This window comes from Phyllostomus hastatus, unplaced genomic scaffold, assembly GCF_019186645.2.
Source record: "Phyllostomus hastatus isolate PE091 unplaced genomic scaffold, TTU_PhHast_1.1 phas_scaffold_216, whole genome shotgun sequence".
In the NCBI taxonomy this organism is placed as follows: Eukaryota; Metazoa; Chordata; class Mammalia; order Chiroptera; family Phyllostomidae; genus Phyllostomus; species Phyllostomus hastatus.
Window position 1 is genome coordinate 8,226,210 of NW_025334018.1, and position 24,785 is coordinate 8,250,994.

Genomic DNA, 24,785 nt, shown 5'->3' on the forward strand with positions numbered 1-24,785 from the left:
GAACTCTTGCCTTGACCTTGCTGAGGACACGGCTGGACTTCTTCCATGGTGGGGCGTTGAAAACCCAGGGGCCAGTGGAAATGGTGAAAGGTATTCAAGATATACATTTAAATTAACTGAATGTAGATTATGAAGTATCGAGGGCTGATTGCAAGGTTTTGGACTGAGCACGTTGAAACTGCTGCCCTCTAGTGCTATGTAAATTTGAGAAGCTTTAACACATCAAGCGGACATCTGCGATTGGCCGTTGGGGGGGTACATCTGAGGGCTCAAGGAAGAGAATGCAATGTTTCCTTTTAAGGGCAGTGGTCGTTTGGGCTATCACCTTGAAATATTTTCTACTTTTTATCCTCCTTATTGCTTCCTCAAGGAATTATTCAAGGCCATATTTCATCTGATATGTTTGTCAAGAAGTATAACTTAGTGGTTCATAGTCCTGTAATGCATAAAATAAACTATAAGATTTAATTTTCTCATTCTTTAATTCTGTCCTTGTTTTTATTAAGGAATCTATCTAATTCATTATATGGTAGTCCTGCAGTTTGATTCTGCACCGTAATCACACAGAGTATTTTAAGAATACTGATGCCTGATTGCCAGCCCTAGAAACTCAGATTTAAGGGATTTGTGGGTACAGGCTGCTCTCAGGGTACTAAAAAAATCTCCCCAGTGATGCGTGCTCACCTGCCTGCAGTGAGCAAGGAACACTGCGGATGGCTCGTTGAAACACAAGAAAGACTTACAGAGAGACAAGCTGTTTCTGTGGGGGAGTAAAAATGGAATGGCCACTCTGTCTCTAGTGGGGAGAGTACCTTGTCTCCATTCCCAAGCAGATTTTTACTGAGAAAACAGACTTAGTTTTTGGATTCACAGTCTGGCAGAAAAGATCAAAAGAAGTAGGTGACTTACAAAGGTGCAGACAGAACTCCTGCTGTGATTCTGGACAGAGATTGGAGTTTTAACATACTAATGGACTACAGGTTCCAAAGGTTTCCTGTCTGTGCCTTTAAGTTCCAAGTTAATAGCATCCTCCATCAAACAGATCTCACAGGATCTTGCATATTCTATGTCCCAGGCCTGATTACCCCGGGGGTCCATCGTTTCTGGTCTGGGCTGCACCGCCCCTGCACATCTGAGTTCACAGAGGAGACAGAGGCAGGCAGGAGACTTGGGTTTCTCACAAGGACTCAGGCTTTGACAAAGCTGAGGGGGCAGGGGTTGATGTTGATCACCCCTTCATTTCCACAGCCCCAGGAGTCTCTTCCCTTAAGGCATATCCACATGATCGCATCTGTCCTAGATTCATTGTCTTTCTTAGAGTATTGTTACCCGTCTTTGACTGCCGATCATGCAAGGGAGCCAGGCATTAGAACAGGCAGCGTTCATGCCAGGGAAATAAGTTTTGTGTCCTTAGTGGCTTCTGGTCCAGAGGTCTTTCACTCAGCCTAAGTCACGGGGGGTTACAGCTTCCTGAGACCAGGCAGGGCGGTCCCCAACACCCCAGGTGACTCGTATCAGAAGTCAGATTTGAGGACCACTACCACATGTATTTTCCAAATGTTATATGGATTAGTTCAGGAATCTAGCACAATCTTTTTAGAACTAGAACTGAGTAACTAAGTACAGGAACATAGATTGCTCTTTTGGGAAAGAAATTTTTTTGCTTTCAAGAGGTAGCAGCAGGGTGCCCTAATCTGTGTTTCGAAGGCCAGAACGTCTATGGACACTCAAAGGAGAGCACAGCTGATATGGCGATAAGGATATGGCGACTCCACTCTTGGAGTCAGCTAAGCTCAGAGTTCTGTGTTTCCTTTGAACATTTACTTAAGCTAATTTGTCACATATATACATTTTTAAGCATCCTTCACCCAAGGATGTGTTTATTGAATTGAGAGAGAGAGGAAGAGAGGGAGAGAAAAACATTGATTGTGAGAGACACACTGGTTGCCTCTCGAGGTGTTGGAAGGTCCAGTGCCTCCAGAGGTCCCTCCTAAAGCCTTTTAGGAAAGGATCCTTAACTTTAAAGCTGCTGGTAGCCCCTGGTATTTTTTGGCTGTTACAGCATAAACTCCAACTCCTATCACAGGTTCTTTCTGTATGTTTCTGCATCTTCTCATAGAGACACCAGTCATACTGAATTACAGCCCACCCTAATGACCTATTTTAAGTCAATTAAATCTGCTAAACTGTATTTGAAAACAAGGCCACAGTATAAGGCCCCGGGAAGTTTGATTTCCAACATATACGGTGGGAGGAACACAAGTCTTCCCACAATATAGTCAACAGCTCTAAAAGGCTCGATATGCCCAAAATATGTCCACATCAAAATGCCTAAATCTGTGATTATTATTTTTCAAATTATTATTTTCAATGTCTCAATTTGAATGCAACCAACGACTGGTGTTTCTGACCATGGAATATAACGGTCGGCAACAAATTTCCAGCACAAGATTTTTCAAACCACTTTTGACACAATCAGTCAGACACAACAGCTTCTCGCTACATTACACATTTTTTCTGTTTCAGTTATGTTTTTACCTTTCCTTAAATAATAAAGGCTAATATGCTGAAAATGTTGTGTTTTCTTTGATCTTCCATATTAAAATTGCTACACAAATATTCACCAATTTTTATAATACATCTCAATCCATGCTGATATGACAGCTGTCACGATAGAATCTAACAAACTGTTTTTGAATAAAATTAAAGACAACTAAGCACTACTACAGCTACTGTACAGAAAAAAACACAAGCTTTTTGTCCAATGCAATAAAAACTAGAAAAATTTGACCATGAGTTGCATATTAGTTAACATTATTGAGTCAATCTTAAATTTTTTGGATGTAATAATAGTATTGTTTTTGTATAGGAGAATGCCCTTATTTTACAGACACACTCTACATGAAGTATTGAGGGAGAAGTGTCAAGATAGTTGCAACATCTTCTTGAAACCAGAGAGGCTGGTGTTCTGGCTACCTGTCACCTACCAGACTCAATAAGCAGAGACAGGGATTGAATATTTATGGGCACTCTATTCAGATGGCCGCTGAGCTGGGAAGATGGCAGGTTTATACCCTAACAGACCATCTTAAATTCCATTTTCACCTGATCTTTTTTTTAAGGAGAAGAAAAATGTAGACAAGGGTGATTAGAAATCATGGGAAACGTTAATCAGATAAAAAGCTGCAGCATTCTTACATCTGTGTCCTGGGTAGTGGACATCTCACCCTGCAGTCCGATGGTTCAGAAACCATCCCAAATGCCTGAGACCTCCTGAGGCACGAAGGTGGAACTGCTTATGGTCTCCAGAAAGCAAGGACTGCCATACCTTCAATTCCTGAAACAATAGCTTTTATATACATTGATTACTAAGCTTATTAGCCACTGGGGAGCATTTTGTGTAGTTTTGGACACTGTAGCCCCTCACAAGCAAGGCCTTGCTGTAAGTCTCAAACGGAAAACTGGGAATGCTGGTGGCAGGCATGACCCCGTACTAACACCATTAACATGGAGGGTTCCTGTGGGAAATCAGGTCCAAAGTATACATTGTATCCTTTGAAGCTTGCTTTGCTTTGCTATAACCCTATCAGTATAAACCAGATGTTTTAAGTTTAATGAATAAGGAGTAAACTCCTTATCTCCTGAAATACTCCTTAATAATTTTCTGGTATCAGCGTGTCTAACAGATCCTGACCTGAGGCAGAGCTCTGTGTTTCTTCAATTGTCATCTGTAAATAATATCTGTTTTTCTATAACTATAGCCCTTGGATGCTGATTGATGCGCTGTGCATGTATGCTGCATATCCCTGCACTTATCCCTGCACCATCCCCATAAAAGCTGTTTTGCAGAAGGGTTCGGAACATTCTCCACTAGAGAGACTCTTCCTGCTGGAATGACAGATTGTGTCCTGCACGACTCGTTCTCATCCATAGTGGCCTAGAGAGCTCCACGGGAAGGAGCATTCCACAGTCCGTTATTGTTGGAAACTGAAAATTTTTGAACGTTTGAGCCCCCCACCAAATGATGGTTCTTGAAAATGAGCCATCATTTTCAAGTGGTTCACAAAATGTGTGTACATGTAAATGAAAAGAAAAGAGAGAAAAAATGCAGTGAATGATAAGAAATGGTGAATCTAGATGAAAAAATGATCAGTCAGTTTTTCAACACTTTGGTAGCTTCCAAAGTTCCAAAACAAAAATATTGACAAGTCAAAACAAAACAAAAAACAGCGTATAATCAAAGACTTTTAAAACTAATGGAGAAATAACATTCATAGACATTAATTATTTACCTTTATTAGTCCTACTAATATATTGATAGAATTAATTTTAAAAATTCATAGAACTTCAAGATATGAGGATATAACATTTTTAACAACTTTACATATAAAATCCTCTTCTATGTTTGGGTTATCATACTTTAACTGGAATTCTTAGTGATACCCCATTTCATTATAGTTTCCTAAACTCATTAGAGGTAACAGTGATTTATGTAATTGCACTAGTTTAGGTAAATTGAATATGGGGATTTTCATGCATCTTCCAGGGCATCAAAAGGAAAACATTCTAAATACCGACGGAGGGGAGAGTATGGTGTGGCATGATTTATTCATTTAGAAATAGATGTACCCCCCTACCCGCCAATGGCCAATCGCAGATGTCCGCTTGATGTGTTAAAGCTTCTCAAATTTACATAGCACTAGAGGGCAGCAGTTTCAACGTGCTCAGTCCAAAACCTTGCAATCAGCCCTCGATACTTCATAATCTACATTCAGTTAATTTAAATGTATATCTTGAATACCTTTCACCATTTCCACTGGCCCCTGGGTTTTCAACGCCCCACCATGGAAGAAGTCCAGCCGTGTCCTCAGCAAGGTCAAGGCAAGAGTTCCTATCCAGGCAGCGTAGCCAGTTCCCGGGTGCTCCGAAGGCCGAGTCTCCGTGGCTGCGGGCCACATGGCTATGGAGAGAGAACATGTGAGCGCATGGGGCGAGCATGTAATTGGGTGTGTGTGGGGGGCGGGGGAGAGAGAGAGAGGGAGAGGGACAGGGAGAAAGGCAGGCTCCTCGTGTCCCTGGGATTATGTTAGACTGAATTTGGGACGGACCAGGTGCCTTTTCAAACTGACCGATCAATTTCCCAGGCTTTCCCAGGCTTGACGACTGCTCACCGTCTCCACTGCTATCAGCTATCTCTCTTCGAAATGCTGTTACTGTAGCCTTTTTGATACATTTCCTGCCTCTACTCTTGCTCTCCTAGTGTATTTTTTAACACAGCATCTTGGGTGAGCTTTAGAAAACTTAAGTCAAATCATGTCATTACTCCAACCAAATCCTCCAAGGGCACTCCAAGTTATCGAGAATAAAAGCTAGAATCGTTGCAATGGCCTATGAGGTCCTTCGATGGCCTACGTGATCAACTACCGCTCTGGTGTCATCTCTCTGCGAAGCTTTCCTTTGCTCACGGTGCTTTAGCATTTAGTATTCCTTGAACTCCCCAATCTTTTGCTTGCCTCAGGGCCTTTGCACCTGTTGGCTTTTCTTTTTTCTCTTCTCTTCTTTTCTTTTTTCTCTTCTCTTCTCTTCTCTTCTCTTCTCTTCTCTTCTCTTCTCTTCTCTTCTCTTCTTTCTTTTCTCTTTGAATACTCTTCTCCAAGCTATCCTATGGCTCACTGTCTTACTTTATTTGGGCCTCTGCTCAAATACTAACTGATCAGACCTGTTCACACACTGCACTCCATAGTCTGCTTTCCATCATAGCACACATTGCCCCCTTAATATCATTCTGCTATACATTTCTTTCACGTGCTTATTTCAGCATCCATCTACTAGGGACGTAGCTTTATGTGCACAGGGACCTTTTCTATTCTGTTTACGGCTATATCCCCAGCATGTTTTATTTATCTCAGGGTGCAAAAGGTGGTTTTAAAAAAGTCTGTCCCCTGTTTCGGGGAGCGATGTGCACAAATACTCATCACGGAGCCAGAACAAGGTGTCAGTTTTGCTTTGAAACGTGTAAGCGTAAATGTCGGTGCTAAACGGAACTACTGATTGGTGGGTAATTTAGTTACATCGAGTCACGTTCTCCACCGTCAGTGAAAGATTAGCTGTTTTCTTCTTTCCTACTCACGTATTTGAGAGTCCCCAGAACCAAATACTGACTACTTCCTCCCCGGCGTATTCGGTTGTTCACACAGCCTCTTAAGCTGTGTGTGTGTGTAAGCCCTCGTGTTTGGTTTGTTTCTTTTATTTTTCATTTTTATTTTTTGTTATATTCCTACTCTGTAAACTCAATCTCTCCCCTATTTTCTTTGTCCCCCCTTCCTCCTCTCCCATCTCCATGCTTTCCCTGAACTTCTTGAGTTCCAGCCATTGGCCTCATCTCACGATAGATCCAAGCAATGCATGTGCAAAACCAGGGAGGCGTTTCCCGGGGCCCGGAACAAAGCATCGGACAGAAGGGACAGATTTGGTATGATAACTAGAAAATAAGTTATCCGTACTTGATTAGGTGGAGTAGAGAGAAAGTAAGAGAAATCAGGCTGGCAGATACTATTTGGGGTTTTATGTGGGTACGTAGGGAACCAACCAACCAACCAACCAACCACCAGGAGGCGAAGCCAGGGGATGAGGTAGGACCTACCTGCAGGGTGCTTAACTTTTTTCTTTCTTTCTTTCTTTCTTTCTTCTTTCTCTTTCGGTAGGGAGTTTCAGTTTTATGGCTTTATTTATTTGTGTTTTACCTTCTGTTCTCATTTGACCTCTTTAAAATGTTCTTGAACTCTAATATGGGTAGAAATGTAAAGTACTGTATTTGGTGCCCTGAATTAATGAAGGAATAAAGGGGAAATGCAGCTAGTTTTGTACGTAGCGTTACAAACAATTCTGGGAAAGGACAGTCAGGGAAACAGGGGAGACAATGTCTGGGGTCGTGACTCAAAACTGTGAAGAGGATCCTACCAAGGAATATGGCAACTGCAAAAGCAACACGTCAGTGGTTACCAACCGTGAATCACCTGGTGTGTCGCATAGGTCCGTCCTCCTTGCCTCTTACCACCAGTGCCCCAGTGATGTGGGTTCAGTGGCTGTCCGTGGGGTTTTCATCCATACGTCTAATGGCCTGTGAACCGTTTTAGGAAACGCTTCTTTGGAGCCAGCTAGTCTCAAAAACAGAGAGGGCCTCGGTATGACTCTCGAATGTCTAGGGCCTCTATTTTGGCAGAGAGGATGAACTGTTCCCGGCAAGGGACAAACGTTTTTAAGGCCGAGTAGCGTTAAGATGAAAGACTGCTGTTGGAAGTCTCTGGAGGACGTTTTACGACCAGCTGGCACAGGTTCATGAGGTCCCTGAACATCTAGAAATCCCCTTTCCTCCTGTCTTCCAAATCCAGATTGTGTTACAACAGCAACCCCACCCCCCCAAAAAAAACCCTACAATTATGGGGAACTGTGTAGGTATCAAAGCCCAAGTGAAAAAAAAAAGATTAAAAACAGTAGCCTTTCTGTGACCTTAATCTGACGGCGGTTCACTTCTCGAAGCAGAGCAATAGTATGTATTGATTGTGTGTACCTGAAAGGAATGCGAAACTGAGACAGAGAGGAGTGTGTAACTAAAACTTACTTCGACCACGAAATCAAGGTGTCCGAGCACACCGGAAAAGTTTGCTGTGGGTGTTGAGGCGTGGGCTCGATAAACCGCTTTGCAGTTTTACAGTAACATTCCGTAGTCAAGGTTCCAGAGCCCCAGAAAAAGCGCGTTGCAAAGCACTGACCTGACCTAAATGCCACACAGCCAGCCCTGCCTCCCGACCCAATATTCCTCCTTAGATGGACTTCAATACACGGAGGACCAGGCATCGTTCGACGTTTTTACTGTGGAGGCAGTTCACTTGGATGCGAATGAACACGTCCTTCCAGATAGTTCTCCGGCCAGCTTCATAAAAGCTGGCCTTCTGTTTCGTGGGTACCTTGCCCGTCCCTCTCAGAAGACATGACTGTCACCGGGAAACGGGTAGGTGGCACGGGAAAGCAGGGTGGAGACATCGGGGTGAAACCAGTGACACAAGCTCTTTCACTGAAAAGGTAGGTGGCTCTGAAAAGAGCCTTTGGGGGGGTTAAGTGGCCGGCGACTCGTGCGAGCGCCGCGTCCCAGGAGGGGCTCACTTGGAGCTGGTGTACTTGGTGACCGCCTTGGTGCCCTCAGACACGGCGTGCTTGGCCAGCTCGCCAGGCAGCAGGAGGCGCACGGCCGTCTGGATCTCCCGGGAGGTGATGGTGGAGCGCTTGTTGTAATGCGCCAGGCGCGACGCCTCGCCGGCGATGCGCTCGAAGATGTCGTTGACGAAGGAGTTCATGATGCCCATGGCCTTGGACGAGATGCCCGTGTCGGGGTGCACCTGCTTGAGCACCTTGTACACGTAGATGGAGTAGCTCTCCTTGCGACTGCGCTTGCGCTTCTTGCCATCCTTCTTCTGGGCTTTGGTGACCGCTTTCTTCGAGCCCTTCTTGGGCGCGGGAGCGGACTTGGCCGGCTCAGGCATAGCGGGATGCACGAGCGGAGGAAAAGAGCAGGAACGCAAACACGACAACAGCAGGACCGAGGCTACCGGAAGCGACTCGGGACTTATAGAGGATGTATGCAAATTAAGGCTCTGAGTACGCTGCCTTGTGATTGGTGAGTTTTCAGTGGCGCTCTTGCGAGGGGGTGGGGGAGGAGGTCATGCAAATGAGCGGATTCTCCCTCCGCTCTCTTATTGGCCACCGGGACAAAGCCGCACTGTGGCCAATCAAAGTGTTCGTTGGACAAGCGCCGTTCTGCCTATAAAAAGCTGAAGCGGGGCCGTTTAGGGCGACTTTCTCGGTCGTCGGTCGGGAGCTACTCGCAGTGCCCAGTGCCGTCATGTCTGGTCGTGGCAAACAGGGAGGCAAGGCCCGCGCTAAGGCCAAGTCCCGCTCTTCCCGTGCTGGTCTGCAGTTCCCCGTGGGGCGTGTGCACCGGCTACTGCGCAAGGGCAACTACGCCGAGCGGGTGGGGGGCCGGCGCGCCGGTCTACATGGCGGCGGTGCTGGAGTACCTGACCGCCGAGATCCTGGAGCTGGCGGGTAACGCTGCCCGAGACAACAAGAAGACGCGCATCATTCCTCGTCACCTTCAGCTGGCTATCCGCAACGACGAGGAGTTGAACAAGCTGCTGGGCAAAGTGACCATCGCCCAGGGCGGCGTCTTGCCTAACATCCAGGCCGTGCTGCTCCCTAAGAAGACGGAGAGTCACCACAAGGCAAAGGGCAAGTGAGGTCGGCACTTGGCGCCCACCCAGCTCCCGTTTCGAAGAGGCAGCACCTGTGAAATCAAAAGGCTCTTTTCAGAGCCACCCACTCTTTCCAGTAAAAGAGCTGTTACAGTAGCCAGTTGTTTGACATGCTACTTCAACCCCACCCGTGTGCGGCGCTGGGGAATGTCTTTTCCGTTGGGCTCCCAACCGCCCAGAGATGTGCAGCAGCACTGGACCACCTTGATCGGGCTCTGTGGGCCGGGCCGTAAGCCTCATCGCAGGTGGACCCGGCAACCCCCTCGGGCGCCGCCCTAGGCCGCCCAAGTCCTGTTAGGCGGCCCCCAGTGCTTCACCTAGTCTGCGCCGAGCGCGCAACTCCCCAGTTACCCCCTGAGGCCTCTGCTCGGCACTTGAGGCCCTAGGAGGGGTGGAGCAGGCGGTTTTCGGGATGCTGGCGAGCCTGGGGCTTGGCCTAACTGAGCCGGCTTTCTTTCTGGGTGGTGGTTTCTGGTTTTTCAGAAGCCAGAGGACGCCCTAACAGCGGAGATAAGGGGACCCCACTTAGGCGTTCGGAGGCGGAATCCGGGGCCCGGGGCGGGGACAATTTTGCGATCCGAAAGGCGGGAAAAGCCGTCCTGCAGACCAAGGGGCTCTGAAAAGCTAACAAGGTCACCAGGGGTCCGGGGCCAAACCCGAGACTGAGGTTCGATTTGGGAGCTACAGGACGTGGAAAAGAAGAGAGCGCATGGCGGGTGGCCTGACTTAGGGAGTGAAGGGCTGCGGAGGAACAATCTGAACAGTTGCGATTAAAAATATATGTATATGTGTGTATGTATATGTATATATAAAACAAACAAGAAAAAAAAACACAACAAAAGACCACGACTCGGCCGGAAAGAAAGGAAAAAACAGGCAGGAAGAACTGTAGGCATATACTGGAAAGTAGGCATGGAGGCGGGTGGCTGGGGGCAGGGAGGATTCTGCCCCAGCCAATCGGGCACGCCAGGGAAGATGACATCACAGCCAATGGGTAGCCAGCGCGGGACTTTCAAGTTTCTCGCCCCGCCCAATAGGGAAAAGACTGTGCCTATAAAGACGGCTGTTGCGGCCCCGGGACCGATACCCTCTCGGCCGCTGTGTTGTGCAGTTGTTGTTCGCCATGGCCCGTACTAAGCAGACCGCGCGCAAGTCGACCGGCGGTAAGGCCCCGCGGAAGCAGTTGGCCACCAAAGCGGCTCGCAAGAGCGCGCCGGCCACGGGCGGCGTCAAGAAGCCGCATCGCTACCGCCCGGGCACCGTGGCGCTGCGCGAGATCCGGCGCTACCAGAAGTCGACCGAGCTGCTGATCCGCAAGCTTCCCTTCCAGCGCCTGGTGCGCGAGATCGCGCAGGACTTCAAGACCGACCTGCGCTTCCAGAGTTCAGCCGTCATGGCGCTGCAGGAGGCGAGCGAGGCCTACCTGGTAGGCCTGTTCGAGGACACCAACCTGTGTGCCATCCACGCTAAGCGCGTCACCATCATGCCCAAAGACATCCAGTTGGCCCGCCGCATCCGCGGGGAGCGGGCCTAAGAAGCGCGCGCTCGGTCCGACGTTCCATCGCATCCAAAGGCTCTTTTCAGAGCCACCCACGAGATCACTGGGAAGAGGCTGTGCCACTGGGCCTCCGTGCCCCCGGGAAGGGAGGGCGCTTAGAGGTGTGCAGACGGTGTGCGGCTCCCCACACAAAAGGGCAGAACCCTCGCGTTGGCCGCCCTCCGGCCTGTTACCCTGAATGAAGCTCACAGGGGTTCCCGACAGTGCTCGGCGGCCTCGCGCACACGGGGTCGGGTTCTCCTGGGCTGTGGTTTTTTGTTTTTGTTTTTCCAACGGGGGGGGGCTCCGGGGTCGGAGGTGGGCTGCCTCTAGAACGAGTCACTGGGGACGCTGGCGATTCGTGGCCCGGAGTGCACCCGGGGGACCTCTCCCGCCACCGGGTGCGCACTCCTCACCCCCGCCGGAAATGGCCCCACCCGGCGCGGCTCGGGCTGACGAGGAAAGTCGTCCCCTCCGACGCGCGGGTTTCTGCCGCTTCCAGGTTCCGGGTTCTCCTGTGTCACCACGGTCGGCCGGCAGACTTCCGGCAGACTTCGGGCCTCACTCCACAACTGCGTAGCAACCTCCCACCCTCTTATCCTAATCAAAACCCCGGGGCGGGGAGTATGTGTGTGTGTAGGCACCCTATGGGCCACTGGTGAGCCTGGGCCTTCAACGGACCGTTTTCGGCCCGGAAACCTGCGGCCTCTCTCTCCGGGTACTCTACCCAGACGCGGTTTCTCCACGTCTTTTTAAAGCTTCCTTTGCCTCTCGAGATGTGTCACAAGAAGGGAGAAGCAGGGACTGTGGCCGGCCTGCTACAGGTTGCCACATGTTCCTCTTTTCCGGATCACGGCGACTCCCCAGAGCGTGTCTCTAGGTCTCTCCCGGGTGCCTGATTACCGGCGTAGGCCCCAGCGCAGGCTGGATCTCTTGGCCCGGGCCTCGGAGGCGTGTGAGGGCACAGCTTTGCACCTATCGTCTCATCCATCCCCAGGGCACACACCTCGAAGGGACGGACTGGCACAGACTGGCACAGACTGGCCCGGTATGTCAGGCCCGGGAGCAGCTGAGCAGACCCTGGAACCTGAGATGCCGGTGTCAGGTGTCGGTCCTCTGCCTGCCCCGCCCCGAGCTCGCACTGCTTTCATCTAACAGCCTCCGCCCCGTCCCCCCCCCCCTCCCCCGCTTTCTTCCAGGGAAGTCGCCCTGTCTAAACCTCAAATTTAGGAACATTGTTGACACCCAGCCAAGAACAGGATGAAATTTTGTGTTCCTGTCACTGTAAAGGCCTACCTGCCCTCACAGAAGTCTCTCAAATCGTTCTACTTGTGTGGTAGACTGGCACAAACTTGAGTTCCTCAGTACAAGGGAGCCATTGAAGACGCACGTTTTAACATTTAATGATTTCTGTACTTAAATCACTTCTCTACTATCACATGAGAACTAAAGGAAAACGAAAGGCCACGTACATAAATGCTCTTCCTCCTGATAATTAGCTCCTTATGTGGCGAGCTTGGTTCCGGGAAAAGTCTACCCTGCTTTCGCCGAGTGAAAAACAGTCCGCACGCACGCTGAATTCTGCCTTGGGGTGGCAGGGACTGGTGCGTGTGCCTGCGTAGAGGGAAACAACGGGGTACCGTGGCCCTGCTGGCGGACACCTTTGCTTCCTCGGCAGAGGATTTGGCCTTTGGGTTCACGCTCTCTCCCGGTCGTCCTCCTTACCCTTCTTTCCAGGTCCCCATCTCAGCCTTCTCGGGTTCTCCTCCTCTTTCTCCGCCAGCCCCACCAATATCGTGGTTTCCACCCGTGCGGGCCTTTGTCTTTTGCCTCCCTGCAACTCCAGCAGCGAGGTCACGGATCCCCTCTGCTTTCCGTATCTCCACCTCTGGCAAGTGCTCCCCAATCGGTATCTCCTGCTGAGACCCCTGCCCTGGGCTCTACACCAACGTGTTTCTAACTGCCTTGTGGCCGGGTCCTTCTGGGTGGACGATAGGTGCTTCAAACTCCGCTTATTTCCAAAACCGCATCATCTCGCTTCCCCAAGCCATTTCTCCCCTTCCATATTTCTCGTCTTGATGAAAGATGCCTTCATTCCCCATCCCCAGTCGCCCTCTCCCCCCCACCCCCCCACCCCCCCCACCCCCCCCCCACCCCCCCCCCACCCCCCCCCCACCCCGTTACCCAGTTCAGGGCAGAAGCTCCCTCCTCTTGTCCTTTGTCCAAATCTCAGGAGTCACCAAATGAGATCAGTGTTATCAGATCTACTCTCTGACTTTCAATTCTGTCACCCTCCCTCCCTCCATTCATCCATCCATGGTCCCTCCCTTAATCCATGGACACCCTGCCCTGCAGCTAAGCTTCCACTCACTCTGCGTGAGAGTTGTTTTTTCCCTAAATGCTTAGGAAACTTTGTTCCCAGTTCCCTTCAGAATGAAGTCCGCCTTCTTTTGCACGGCAGTTTATAGCACTGGTGGTTAATGACGGGCAGAGAGTCCACAGTCAGACAAGTTCAAATCTGAATCCTCCTCTTGACCATGCCACAGAACAGGTACGTGACTTCAGCAAGGAAACCTCTGTGGGCTTCACTCATCCCCGCTTCCGCCGTAAAATCGGGCGAGGGACAGTAGCACCTTGCCAATGCCGTTGTCGGAAATATTAAAGGTGACGCTTCTTAAAAAGCACCTAGCGCCATGTCCACTCCAGAAGAAGCGTTCGATCAGTTCCAGCTATTTACGGATAGTGATGAAATCTAAAATATCCCAACAGAAACGACTTCAATATACGTCTGGTTCCCGGTATCTCTGAGCCTACCCAGGTTCCGGGCGTTCTGCCCGCTGGACCAGGACGTCCTCACCCCTCGGAACATCTGCAGTCCCCTAGTATACCGGGCCCTCACACATTCCTGTTTCTTCTGTGTGGAATGCCCCGCCCTGGCAGCCCTGAGAGCCCCTGCTCTTCAAGATTCAGCCCCTTCCCTTCGTCCTCTTCCCCCTCATCTTTTGGGGTCCTCCTCCTTGCCTCCCCGCCCCACAACCCCGTCCTATCCTAACTCCCCTCCCTACTCCTACTCCCTTACCTTCAACCATCAGGCCGGGAGTATCTCCCAGGGTGAGGATTTGTCCCGGTTCACTTCTGTGGCACCAGCACCCAAGCAGTGCCGGGCACACCATAGCTGGTCAGGAAATGCTGGACGAGGGGCCTAGTTCACCGGCCCTTCGGCTGTTTGCCTTCAGTGAGGGAGCTGGGCCTCCTGTGATGCCCCCCCCCCACCCCCACCCGGCTCTTGGGGTCCTTGAAGTTAACAGACCAAGAGCAGGCCTGGACCGGACCTCTGGGAGGAACTTCCAACGTCCTTGGCAGGGTCACGGAATACGGAAATACAGGGCGTCTGGAAAGCCCACGAATGGCCACGGTCCCAGACTTTGCCTGCTCCTGGTGAGAGTGACTGAGAAAAGAGCTCAAGGACCTGCGCCCCCACCCGGGACGCCTATCTGTTCCCGGATGCAGACGATCTGGGGAGGAGGCATGTCTGCGTTCATATGACCAAAGACGTCAGATTCAGCCATGCTGACAGAAGTTTCCAGGAATGTGGTAGAGGGTGGGGGTACGGTCAGGGGCTGAGCGTGGAGTACATAAAGAAAGGCAGGCAGGAGGAAGGAGGATGACAGAGAAGAGAAAGGGGGTGGGGAACAGAACTCCAGGGTCCTCACCTCACTGCTACGAAGGGCAGCGGGGAGTGGTTAAGGCCTGAGGTCCCTTATGGGTAGCGTCAGGGCTCCTGACCCACAACCGGGAAAAGGCTCCAGAGAGAAAAAGACCGGGATCTCCACGTCCTCGCGTGTAGAGCAGCCTCCCAACGGCGCTCCCTTCCAGGTCGCTGTGAGGATGAAAAAAGATAGGACGGTCCACACACACACAAAGGGCTTAGAACGGAGCCTTACGGGCGGTCACAAATCTATTCATAGCATCAGCACCCACGATGTAAATAATAGGGACGTATCAATGGATGTAAGGCCCGATCACAATCCTAACCCAAAGCGGGTCCGGCTGCCTGCCGCCACGAAAGCCAATACTCCACAGGCAGGTGTTCACGTAAAGGAAAGTGGTTTATTTTCAGGTGCTGGCCACCTGGAAGATGGGCTCTCCTGTCTCAAAGCCCATCGCCGCCTCTCAGTGGAGGCAGAGGCTTTTATGAGGAGGGAGAGGGGAAGAGAACAGAGACATCAAGGGAAGGGCTTGAAAAGTCCTCTACGTGCAGGTGAGCACGGTCCGTTCCCCGTAGGGCAAGTGACGGTTCCGCGTGCGTCGTCCCTGGCTCCACGGATGGATGGAGGTCAGCCAATCTCCCGTAGCCGGGCGCTTGAAGGTCGGAGCCTGTTATCTTCCGAGGTCAGTTCCTAGGATTCTTATACAAATGTGACTTTCCTCTACAAGCTACACATTGGTCGGAGTCGGCACTTACAGAAACGGTGTCCAAAGAATGGTGGGGGGGGCGGGTCACCATTTCCCACTGACACAAGTTTCCACTGTCACGCAATCACTTTCATGAAAACACACACGCACACACACAAGTTGCTGAAGAACATTTAACACGCCACCAGCTTCCAGGCTGCGTGGCATGGGCAGGAATCATAACCCGGGTTCCTAGGTGGCTTATGGCTCATCTTTCACTCACCTCCTCTCGTTCAATTTCACAATAACCCCGGGAGGGAGGGAGAGAGGGCCTTTGTTTTATTCCCGTTGAATGGATGAAGACACTGAACGCAGTGAGGAAGAGACACCCGGGAATGTTGCGGCTCACACGGCCAGAAGATGGCACCCACCGGGGCGGGGTAGAACTTACGCCTGAGCCCCATGGTTTGCTTCTCGTTACATTGTTTCAGAAAAAAACTACACGATCCTTACATGTAGAGATACAGTATACACATACTGTATACACATGCATTAGCTCTGATTTCTGACCCCAAACTACAGTCAGATGTAACTTCATATTACTACCTACTGCACCTTCATACACATCTAAAAGTTGAAACCGAGGTGTACAAAAGGACTTGTTTTTCACTTGGGATACTTTCGACCCCATTCTGCTTGTTTAAAGATACCGCCTCCCATTTTCTACATTGAGCCTGCCACCTGTTCGCGGGCTATAGCAGGCAGCTGAAGACCACGGCCATAGAGAAAATTACGAGAACGCAGTTCAAAACCAAGAACACCTTTCACTCACTGGCCAGCTCTCACCCCACTTGTTTTAGAATTGCACTAATGAGTTCACCTGTGATCTAATGGCCTGAATTCCTCTTCCCTGGTTTCTGAATGGCTGTCGGTCGGATTTGATTTTGCAGGTGCTCTCGCGGCTTTTCAAGTGAGCAGTGAAAGGCACAAAACAGCGTCCAATGTGAACAGGGACCCCGGAGCCACCTGGCCTGCTCCCTCACTGCAGACGTGGGAAGGGAAGCCCAAACGGTAATTCACAAAGCTCAAAACGATCGCGTGGCAGACAGAACTGGCACCTCGGGAGCGCAAGTCTGGGGCTGCCTTGAGTCTAACAGTGAAGGTGGCTTGACCGGGCCTCCTTTTGCCGCTTTCAACTCCCCACAGCTCAGTACTACGACCGCCAACGCGCCCCAAAACGGAGTGATGCGACCTAGTGTTTCAAGATGGAGCAGGACGTCCTGTTCAGATAGCTGTGAGAAGTGCTCTGCCGGCACCCGCGCGTCAACAACGGGAGCCCCCGATGCAGAAGTACGGCGAAGGGGGAACCTCCTCGTGTGCGGCCGGTACCCCAGCATCCTAGCCGGGAAAGGGAAGAGAAAGCGCGCCCCGGAGACACGAGGGAGACGGGAGGAAGGGTGGGGTGGCTCACGTGGAGAGAAGGTAAATTCCCGCCTCAATCCCAGGCCCGCACCCGCGTCCCTGATGGAGTTTCCTATGCGAACGTAGACTCGAGAAGTGCCAAGTTTGACTGGTAAAGGAAGCACTACCCTGAATAGCTGAATCCGCCCACGGATTGCTGTGGCGCGCCTTTCACCCGTCAAGGAACACCCGGGTCCCGACGTGTCTGCACAGCTGCAATTGTTCGAGATATGACAGCCGATGATTTACAAGCAGTGCCTCCCGAAATGCGACGCTGGCCGTGCATAGGGGGCCGTTGTGTGAACGGCCCATCCGCAAGAGGCAACAAAGTGCCCCAGCTCCTTCAAAACCCATATGGGTGGCCCTAAAAAGGGCCTTTGGGATTGCCGTACGCTAAAGAGCCTGTAGCAACGGCCTAACCGCCGAAGCCGTACAGGGTGCGTCCCTGTCGCTTCAGGGCGTACACCACGTCCATGGCAGTGACGGTCTTGCGCTTGGCGTGCTCCGTGTAGGTGACCGCGTCCCGGATCACGTTCTCCAGGAACACCTTCAGCACGCCTCGGGTCTCCTCGTAAATGAGCCCCGAGATGCGTTTCACTCCCCCTCGCCGAGCAAGACGGCGGATGGCGGGCTTGGTGATACCCTGGATGTTGTCCCTCAGGACCTTGCGATGGCGCTTGGCACCACCTTTGCCCAAGCCCTTGCCTCCCTTGCCTCTCCCAGACATGATTACTGCGATCAGACTACGCAAGCCTCAGTGCTGGCGAGGCCGGCTCGGGCCCCTGATATACGAGATCATCGGACCGCATTGAAAACCGCAGAGCGCGCGAAATAGTCCCCGCCCCTCCGCAGTTTCTCTTTTCTTTCCTCGCCTGTCCCGTCCCTTTCCCCCACTCCCCGCACCGCCCCCCTAGCGGACCCCCGTCTGCCGCAGTCAGGTCGCAGGCACGGCTTCCGCATTCCGCAGCTGTTTTCCTCCGGTTCTCGCCCTCTGGCCGCTGCCCGGATGCGTTAATGTTCCCCCCCACCCGGGGAGAAGACCAGAAGGGCAAATGGAGGCCGGGGATGGGGAAGACACGAGAGAACCAGCTCCGGCTTCAGTTCCAACGAGAGGATCCCAATCTCCGCGAACTTCGGCAACCCGGAAGGGCGAAAAAAAGCAGTTTCTGCCCTGAGACTGAATGACAGGCGGAGGAGCCCATCTCCAGAGCAGCGGGCACTGGTCGGGGTGCGGGTCAGGGAGGGTGTGGCGGGGGGTCGGGGGGACGGGGGAGCCGTAGGGGGAGGTCTCCACTTTCTGGGTATGGGCATTCATATGTTGAACACAGAATGTGACCGCATTTGGAAATGGGACTTTTAAAGAGGCGAGTGAGTTAAAATGGGGTCATCGGGATGGGCCCCAACTCAGCACGAGCGGTGTCTTCTTGAGAAGTGGGGATGGGGACAGAGACAACGCAGAAGGACAACTGTGTGAGGACAGCGAGAGGGCAGCCCCCGCCAAGCCTATTTCATAGGTGAAGGACTCCAGAAACCAATTGGTGTCGCCTTTTCCTGGTATTCCTGTTGTAGTGTAACCCCTGCTAGACAAGGTGCCTTTCTTGGTGGTCAGTACAAGGGAAGTGCTTCCTATACCCACGAAGCCATCAAATTGTCTCTCTTTCAACTTCCAGGATAACCTGGGGCTCCTCGGGGGAGATGGTGATCGTATTTCCCGAAGCCTTCTGGGGACTCCTCAGCTGCGTCAGTCCTCATCTTCAAGGGACATTTGGGGAATGGTATCTCCACTTTTCTCTCTTGTGTTGGTTAGGACGGTCTCCTTTCAGTGTCCCTCCTGATTGTAATACACACATTGGTTTTTCTTCTGCCACATGCCTGCTATTGAATACCCTAAAAGCTGTTTCCATCAATTTGGAATGGTTGGTCTCTGGCCCTATTGCTAATTTATTGAGGTTTTGAAAGTGAACCAGGAGTTTTGAAAGTGAACCAGGAGTTTAGTAGCCCGCCAAAAGCATCTCTAAGATGATTTCATGAGAAGGAACTTTATTGGAAGACAGCAAGCATGGAACGCACCAAGGATGGCATTCAGAGCACTGTGTCCCAAACAAAGCATTTGATCCATCTTTATTGGGGGAAATCATGCAGGTGGACTTTGGCAATCGCAGGTATAGGTGGAGACATTCCTGTGTAATCACGGTTAAATGACATGGCTACACATATTCATGTTTAAAAATGTCAGGAAATCTGTGGTTTGGTAGGAAATTTTAGTATTTTAATGAGCGTGTAATGAGGAAAGTTCATGAAGTCATTAAGGTCAGCAAAGTTAACAGCACTAGAAGATGAAATTTTGTTTCTGCTAATTCTAATAGGCCCCAGGATTGCTTTATGGTAGCCTCTTGTAACATCATAAATTTTGCATTAGATGCAGTCATTCTGCAGAACACTGCTTTTTAGCTCCATACAAAAGTTACAGCGGCAGGTACTGCAGCATGAGGCCTGCCATGATGATGACTGCTAAGGTCATCAGTATCTTCTTCCATAGGGTGGTCTTGATCTGAACCAGGGCTCAGCCCATTGGTTTATCAGTAAGAATGGGTCAGATATCAAGTTGATTTGTACGTGCATATCCTGAAGAGCTGGAAGTAAATGTTCTCAGAGTTATCTGATACACACACACACTCACAGTATTGGGTTGTCAAGGTACATGTTCCTCCTTAGGTTCCTGAGTGAGTATTTACTGCTATTCTATTTTGGATATTACTGCATTTATTAGGGTTATTTTCATTGTTATGAGTGACATTCCTTTGAAGATATCATTTAAGCAACACTGGTTATAGTTTACTGCCTAACTCTACCAGAGTATGCTTTCTAATCCCAGGTGTGGGGTGAAAATTGCTAACATGATCATACCAATGGAAGATAGACATAGTGCATCTATTCTGCAAACTGGGATAGTTCATGAAATTGACAGCTGTTCTCTTGTCCACCTTCCCTGTATATATGCAAGACAGCTGGGGGAGGAGCTGGTTTATAAAGAATTCCCTGCCATGTGCCTGGTCCCTGATTGGCCTGTCCTCATGCAACTGAGGACTCCAAATATTCGAAATTTAGTTTAAAAGATACTTTTCTGACTGTTCAAAATGGAGCTGCTCTGACTGGTTGGTAAAGATATTAGTGGTGGGACAGAATATACTTACACAGGTCTGATTGGATAGAGAAAGCCTCAGTCCTATTGCTTTAGATAGGATTCCATGAACTTCTTTTTGCCTGAGAGATCCCTGTGTAAAATGACTGCTAGGCTCTGTTTGTTTTTACTTAAATTTGAGGCCAGTTAGCCACCAGGAAGCCTTCTTAGTAGGTATCTTCTTTGTCAGGGTCCTCATATTGAACCTCTGTCAGAAAGGGTGTTCTTTTAAGTGGTCAACACAGAGTAAGTGGTTCCAGTATGCAGTAGAAATTCTAAGTTCTTCACCTTCTAAAGTAACCCGAGTGAGGCTCCTCAGTGGAGATCATCTTATTCCCCAGAACCTTCTGGGGAGCCCCTTGGCCACGTCAGTCTTCATATTCAAGGGGCATTTGGAGAGCAGTGCTGCCCCACCTTTCATCTGTGGATGAGTGAGCATCTCTCCTCCAGTGCTTACAGTATGGACATTGGTCCTGCCCTAACTTAGGGGCCTGTGGCCATTCCCGAAGGTGGGGCTGGGGTTATTCACTGGAGGCATCTTCTCTCCGAATGTCACCCAGTCCCACATGAATGAAGGGCTACTGCCAAAGTAGCAGTCTACCTTTCATTTCCATGTCTTCTTTTCATCTGTCCTGTCTGTTACTGAACATGTTAAAGGCTCTTTTTATAAAATTGGAAGCGCCCTTTTCTAGTCGTATAGCCAGTTTTTGGAGTGTCTTCCTGTGTCTGGAGCACTTTGAGAAATGAAACAGGTGGCCACCACTAGTTTCTCTCCTTCCCTATGTACAGTCCAGGAAGTATGTTTTTGAAAGTGAGGCAGATAGTAAGCTAGGAAAAGTCCTGGGCAAATGGAATGGGGCAGTTGAGACAAGATAATTAAACAAGGCCACTCAAACTGAACAACTTACAGCTAGTGAATTGCAAGACCTTATATTTCCTAACCAAGGACACTTGAGAGCAAATGGTTTATGCAAGGACAAAGCCAGTGGCAATTACTATGGTGGCACCATTTACAAGCAGGCCTATGGCCTAATTAAATGTGAAAGCCATTTTACTCTTCTGAGCTTCTGTCCCCAGGGCTGGAAATTACTGGAAAACAAGAATAGAACGTGACTAACTGCCCCTATGGCTCCAGGCAAAACCACCCACACTTCCTGTTGCAAAACCCCCAACAGCCCAGGGGCCACACAACAGCAACCCCTTCCACCCTTTTATAATCCAATTAATAACCTAATAAAAGCTCAAAGCACTTATCCCTCAGGGCTGCTGCATACCTCTGCACCTAGCCCTTTCCCTCTCTTGGAAAGTAAAATAAAAACTTTGCATTTTCTTCTCTGCATGAATTCTTTCACAGCCTGCATCACGACCACCCTAACAGTTTATACCCCTCCTCCCCAACCAGAGATTACCTAGTTTAAATCACCCTGGTTAGGGAAATAGAGAACAGAGACCTAATTAATGCCATCTGTGACAGCCAAATGGGAGGATAGATGAAGTCAGGGGAACAAATAACAAAAACCTGATTATAGCAAGACCCAAGATCAAAGTAAAGCAGTAAAGCTGACCAGAGAATAATCCCAAACTCCCCATATGCTCATTTTGATACATCAGCATATTAAAAACACATTTGGAAAGCTGATGAATATTCTATTGAAACCCTCCCCTAAGATTCTCCCCGCAGTGGGGGGAAAATAACCCAGGCAAAGACCTGGCAAGGGCTTGCTCTACAGCATACCCATACCTTTTCTTGAGCACGGACTTTTACTGCCTCTTAAATCCTAAGGGTTCCTGTGGGACCTTCTAGTGGTGAAGACCTAGCAGCCGGCATATTAGGGGGGAGGAGTGTCTTGAATGACAAACTTAGAGGGGGTAGATTTTACCCTATGAATAGTGTAGGGGAAAATGTTACAGAAGAGAAGCAAGATTAATATATATGTGGAGATGCTCATAAATATTTGTAATCAGAAAAAGGAAAATCACCCTGGCTGGTGTGGCTCAGTAGATTGAGTGCTGGCCTGAGAACCAAAGAGTCACTGGTTCAATTCCCGGTCAGGGCACATGCCTGGGTTGCAGGCCAGGTTCCCAGTGAAGGGCGCGGCAATGTGAGAGGCAACCACACATTGATGTTTCCCTCCCTTTCTCCTTCCTTACCCCTCTCTCTAAAAATAAATAAAATCATTTAAAAATGTTTAAAAAGAAAAGGAAAATCAAGGCAATAATGAGGTGTCACTTTAAACTGGATATTCCAGGAAGCATTGGAAAGCTGAATAATTCCCAGGGTTGGCCAGGATGCAGGGCTTGTCTACGACTGGTGCCCTCCTCGTGGGCTGTGGGCTAGGGCCGCTGTTCTGAAGAGCAGCCTGATACTTCTTAGGTCAACTAAATAAACATATCATCAGAACCAGAAATTGTGCTTCCAGGTATATATCCAAAAGAAATTCCCACACTACAAGAGTGGACACAGAAACTGCAGTGGATTCATTCCATGGAGAATGCTGCAGCATTAAGTGGACTAAGTGGGATTTAAATAACCTATACAAATGGGAGTAACTGCAAGAACTTTGTCAGTGTCAGTGGAGAAATGAAGCCAAACAATAACCACCAAATCTAAACTGTCAACCAATTATATTGTCTGTTTTTTAACAGCAAAATTGCCTTACAGACAATTAGGTATGTGGGGGAAAATGCCTGCAGCAAAGATGCTAATGGCGAAAATGGTGGGCAGTAATAAATCACATCAGCTGAGAGTCTATTTGGTTCTTTAAGATGACTACATTTTTTTTTTTTTTGTCTAATCCTAAAAACTCTGGCCCTACCAGCTCTTTATACCTCATCTTTACCTTTATTATCTGCCTTTATTTCTACATTCTGGCTATATTCTCCCTCCATCCACAGTGATTAGAGAGTCTGTAAGAACTAGATTTGGTGAAACAGGCATCGACTGTGGTTTTTATGTCAGGTCCCAGCTTCAGTCTTCCACACAGACCTCCTTTGATTCTTAAAACATTCCTGCAATCTAGGGACAAATTCTCAGTAACATTTAGATGAGAAGATTGAACTTTGGTAAAGCTAGAATTTGCCATGGTTCATATAGCCTAGAGTATCTGTCTATCTATCTATCTACCTATTAAAAATCAGCCTTTCTGCCTACCTATTATCCTCTGATCATTTTGGAGGAAATGATACATGCTTATTTTAAGCAATTCAAACAATTTAGAAATGCTAAATGAATATAACAAAAACCAACATCTATGCATCATTCTTAAATTTCTATGAACATTTTTTCTGATAGTTCTCTGTACATCCATACATATTTATATATACTAGTAACATTCTGTATATATAATAATTCTTTGGGCCCCAGTAGAGAGAAAACTTGTACATTAAGAACTAGAATATAAAGTTCAGAGTGAAAGGCTGCAAAAGAAGAAAATAAGAATGTAGTGGGCGGCTCAGGAGCATGTAGCCTGGGTGCCTGGGAGGATAGCGTCCCTGTGCAGAGAAGTGAGGAGCCTGGAAAGAAAAGGTAAGACTTCAGACTAGTCAATTGCGAGATTTGATTGCTCAGTGGGACACTTAAGTGCCTCTGTTACCCTGGTAACGGAGGTAGAACCTCGGAGTAAATGTTATATGATCATTTAAATACATTCTAGTGGTAGTTCTGATTTCACGCAAGGAGGGAAGAGTGGCAGATCAGGAGTGCGTTTTGGAGAGCCCCTGTGCCACTTGGGTGGAAATGAGAAGTTGTTATTTTGTTAGCAAAGTGTTAAAATAGTATCATATTCCTTATTGTTACAGATGGTTAAAAACTTTTTTTAAAACAGCCATTTATTAATGCAAAAAAGGTGCATAATGCATATTCTGTAATTTGGCAATATTCAGAGGCTGCATATAGTAAACAGAGGGTTTAGTTAAGCCATTTCATAGTAGTATTTAGTGGAGTAGGAGGACCAGAACGAGGCCACTGTTGATATTACTGTGAAGGACATGTATAGTTATTGGTTTAAGGACAAGATCTTGGAGTAATTTAAGAGAAAAAAGAAACATAGCTATTGATTACAAAATTCAATAGTATTAAAAATACAGACCAATGATATTCTGTAAAACAAGCCAACTACAGTTTTTATTCATACATCTTTTTGTTTACCCTAAATACTTGGAGAAAATAAGCTTTTACCTTTTTCCTCTTGTAATATTTTGTACTACAGCTAACTTACTAGGTTCATTCACCTAATTTTTGTTTCCACTAAAGAAAACAAAATTCAACATTATGGTGAACTAATATAGGGTAGTATATACTCAGATTCTAAATACTTTTGTTTCATTTAAAGAAAAAAGTGTTAGATCAGTGGTTCTAAAATCTTTAAATGTGTATCAGAATCACCTGTAGGATTTATTAAAACACAGATTGATAGGTTTTACCTGCCAGAGTTTCTCTCATTCAGTAGGTATGGGGTGGGTCCAAGATGTTGTAGTTCTAACAAGTTCCCAGGTGATCTGCTGCCCCAAGCTAGATTATAGGTCACACTTAGAACCAGCAGTTTAGCCAGTGGATAGTTTTCCCTCCACTCCTCCTATCATTCTTTGCTTTCTCTTCAAATCTTTAATAAGTTCTTCTCCAGAGTATCTCAGTGAAGCTCAGATATATCCAATTTACATTGCCTTTAAAGTTAAAAAAAAAACTGTAGTGACATTTGCAATAGAAGTGCTATCAGTTGCAACTGAGATTTTAATTGAAAGGAAAAATGAAACATCTTTAACACCTAATCCTCTGATTTATTTCTCACCTGGAGCTCTTCACAAATGTTCTTGCAGCTCTTTCGCTGGTCCTCCTCCTACCTCTCGCCTTTACTGTGTGTCTCAGTAAAATGGCTGGCATTCTGCTCCTTATTCACAGCCTGAC

General features: G+C 48.6%; 4 protein-coding genes across 4 annotated transcripts in view; 2 read left to right on the forward strand and 2 right to left on the reverse strand.

Annotated features, from left to right (window-relative positions):
* Positions 1-11,251, forward strand: part of LOC123804385 (histone H3-like) — a 23,804-nt gene extending 12,553 nt beyond the window's left edge. Inside the window, exon 3 of the mRNA XM_045816628.1 lies at positions 10,420-11,251. Coding sequence (XP_045672584.1) covers positions 10,420-10,842 — 423 coding nt within the window. The 3' untranslated portion in view covers positions 10,843-11,251. The remainder of the gene's footprint in view (positions 1-10,419) is intronic.
* Positions 1-17,439, reverse strand: part of LOC123804386 (histone H3-like) — a 23,600-nt gene extending 6,161 nt beyond the window's left edge. Inside the window, exons 1-2 of the mRNA XM_045816629.1 lie at positions 17,136-17,439; positions 8,598-8,622 (exon numbers count right to left, since the gene is read on the reverse strand). Coding sequence (XP_045672585.1) covers positions 8,598-8,622; positions 17,136-17,428 — 318 coding nt within the window. The 5' untranslated portion in view covers positions 17,429-17,439. The remainder of the gene's footprint in view (positions 1-8,597; positions 8,623-17,135) is intronic.
* Positions 8,125-8,580, reverse strand: LOC123804382 (histone H2B type 2-E). The gene has a single exon (XM_045816625.1). The coding sequence runs from the start codon at positions 8,538-8,540 to the stop codon at positions 8,160-8,162; it is 381 nt and encodes a 126-aa protein (XP_045672581.1). The 5' UTR covers positions 8,541-8,580; the 3' UTR covers positions 8,125-8,159.
* LOC123804379 (histone H2A type 2-A-like) lies at positions 8,852-9,483 on the forward strand. Its single transcript, XM_045816623.1, is given in 2 exon segments — positions 8,852-9,031; positions 9,033-9,483. Coding segments are annotated over 2 exon segments (393 nt in total). The 5' UTR covers positions 8,852-8,899; the 3' UTR covers positions 9,294-9,483.
* Positions 17,440-24,785: the final 7,346 nt, after the last annotated feature.

What these genes read in the sequence shown, in the direction of transcription:
- LOC123804382 (XM_045816625.1), bottom strand. Translation starts at nt 8,540, where the DNA reads ATGCCTGAGCCGGCCAAGTCCGCTCCCGCGCCCAAGAAGGGCTCGAAG.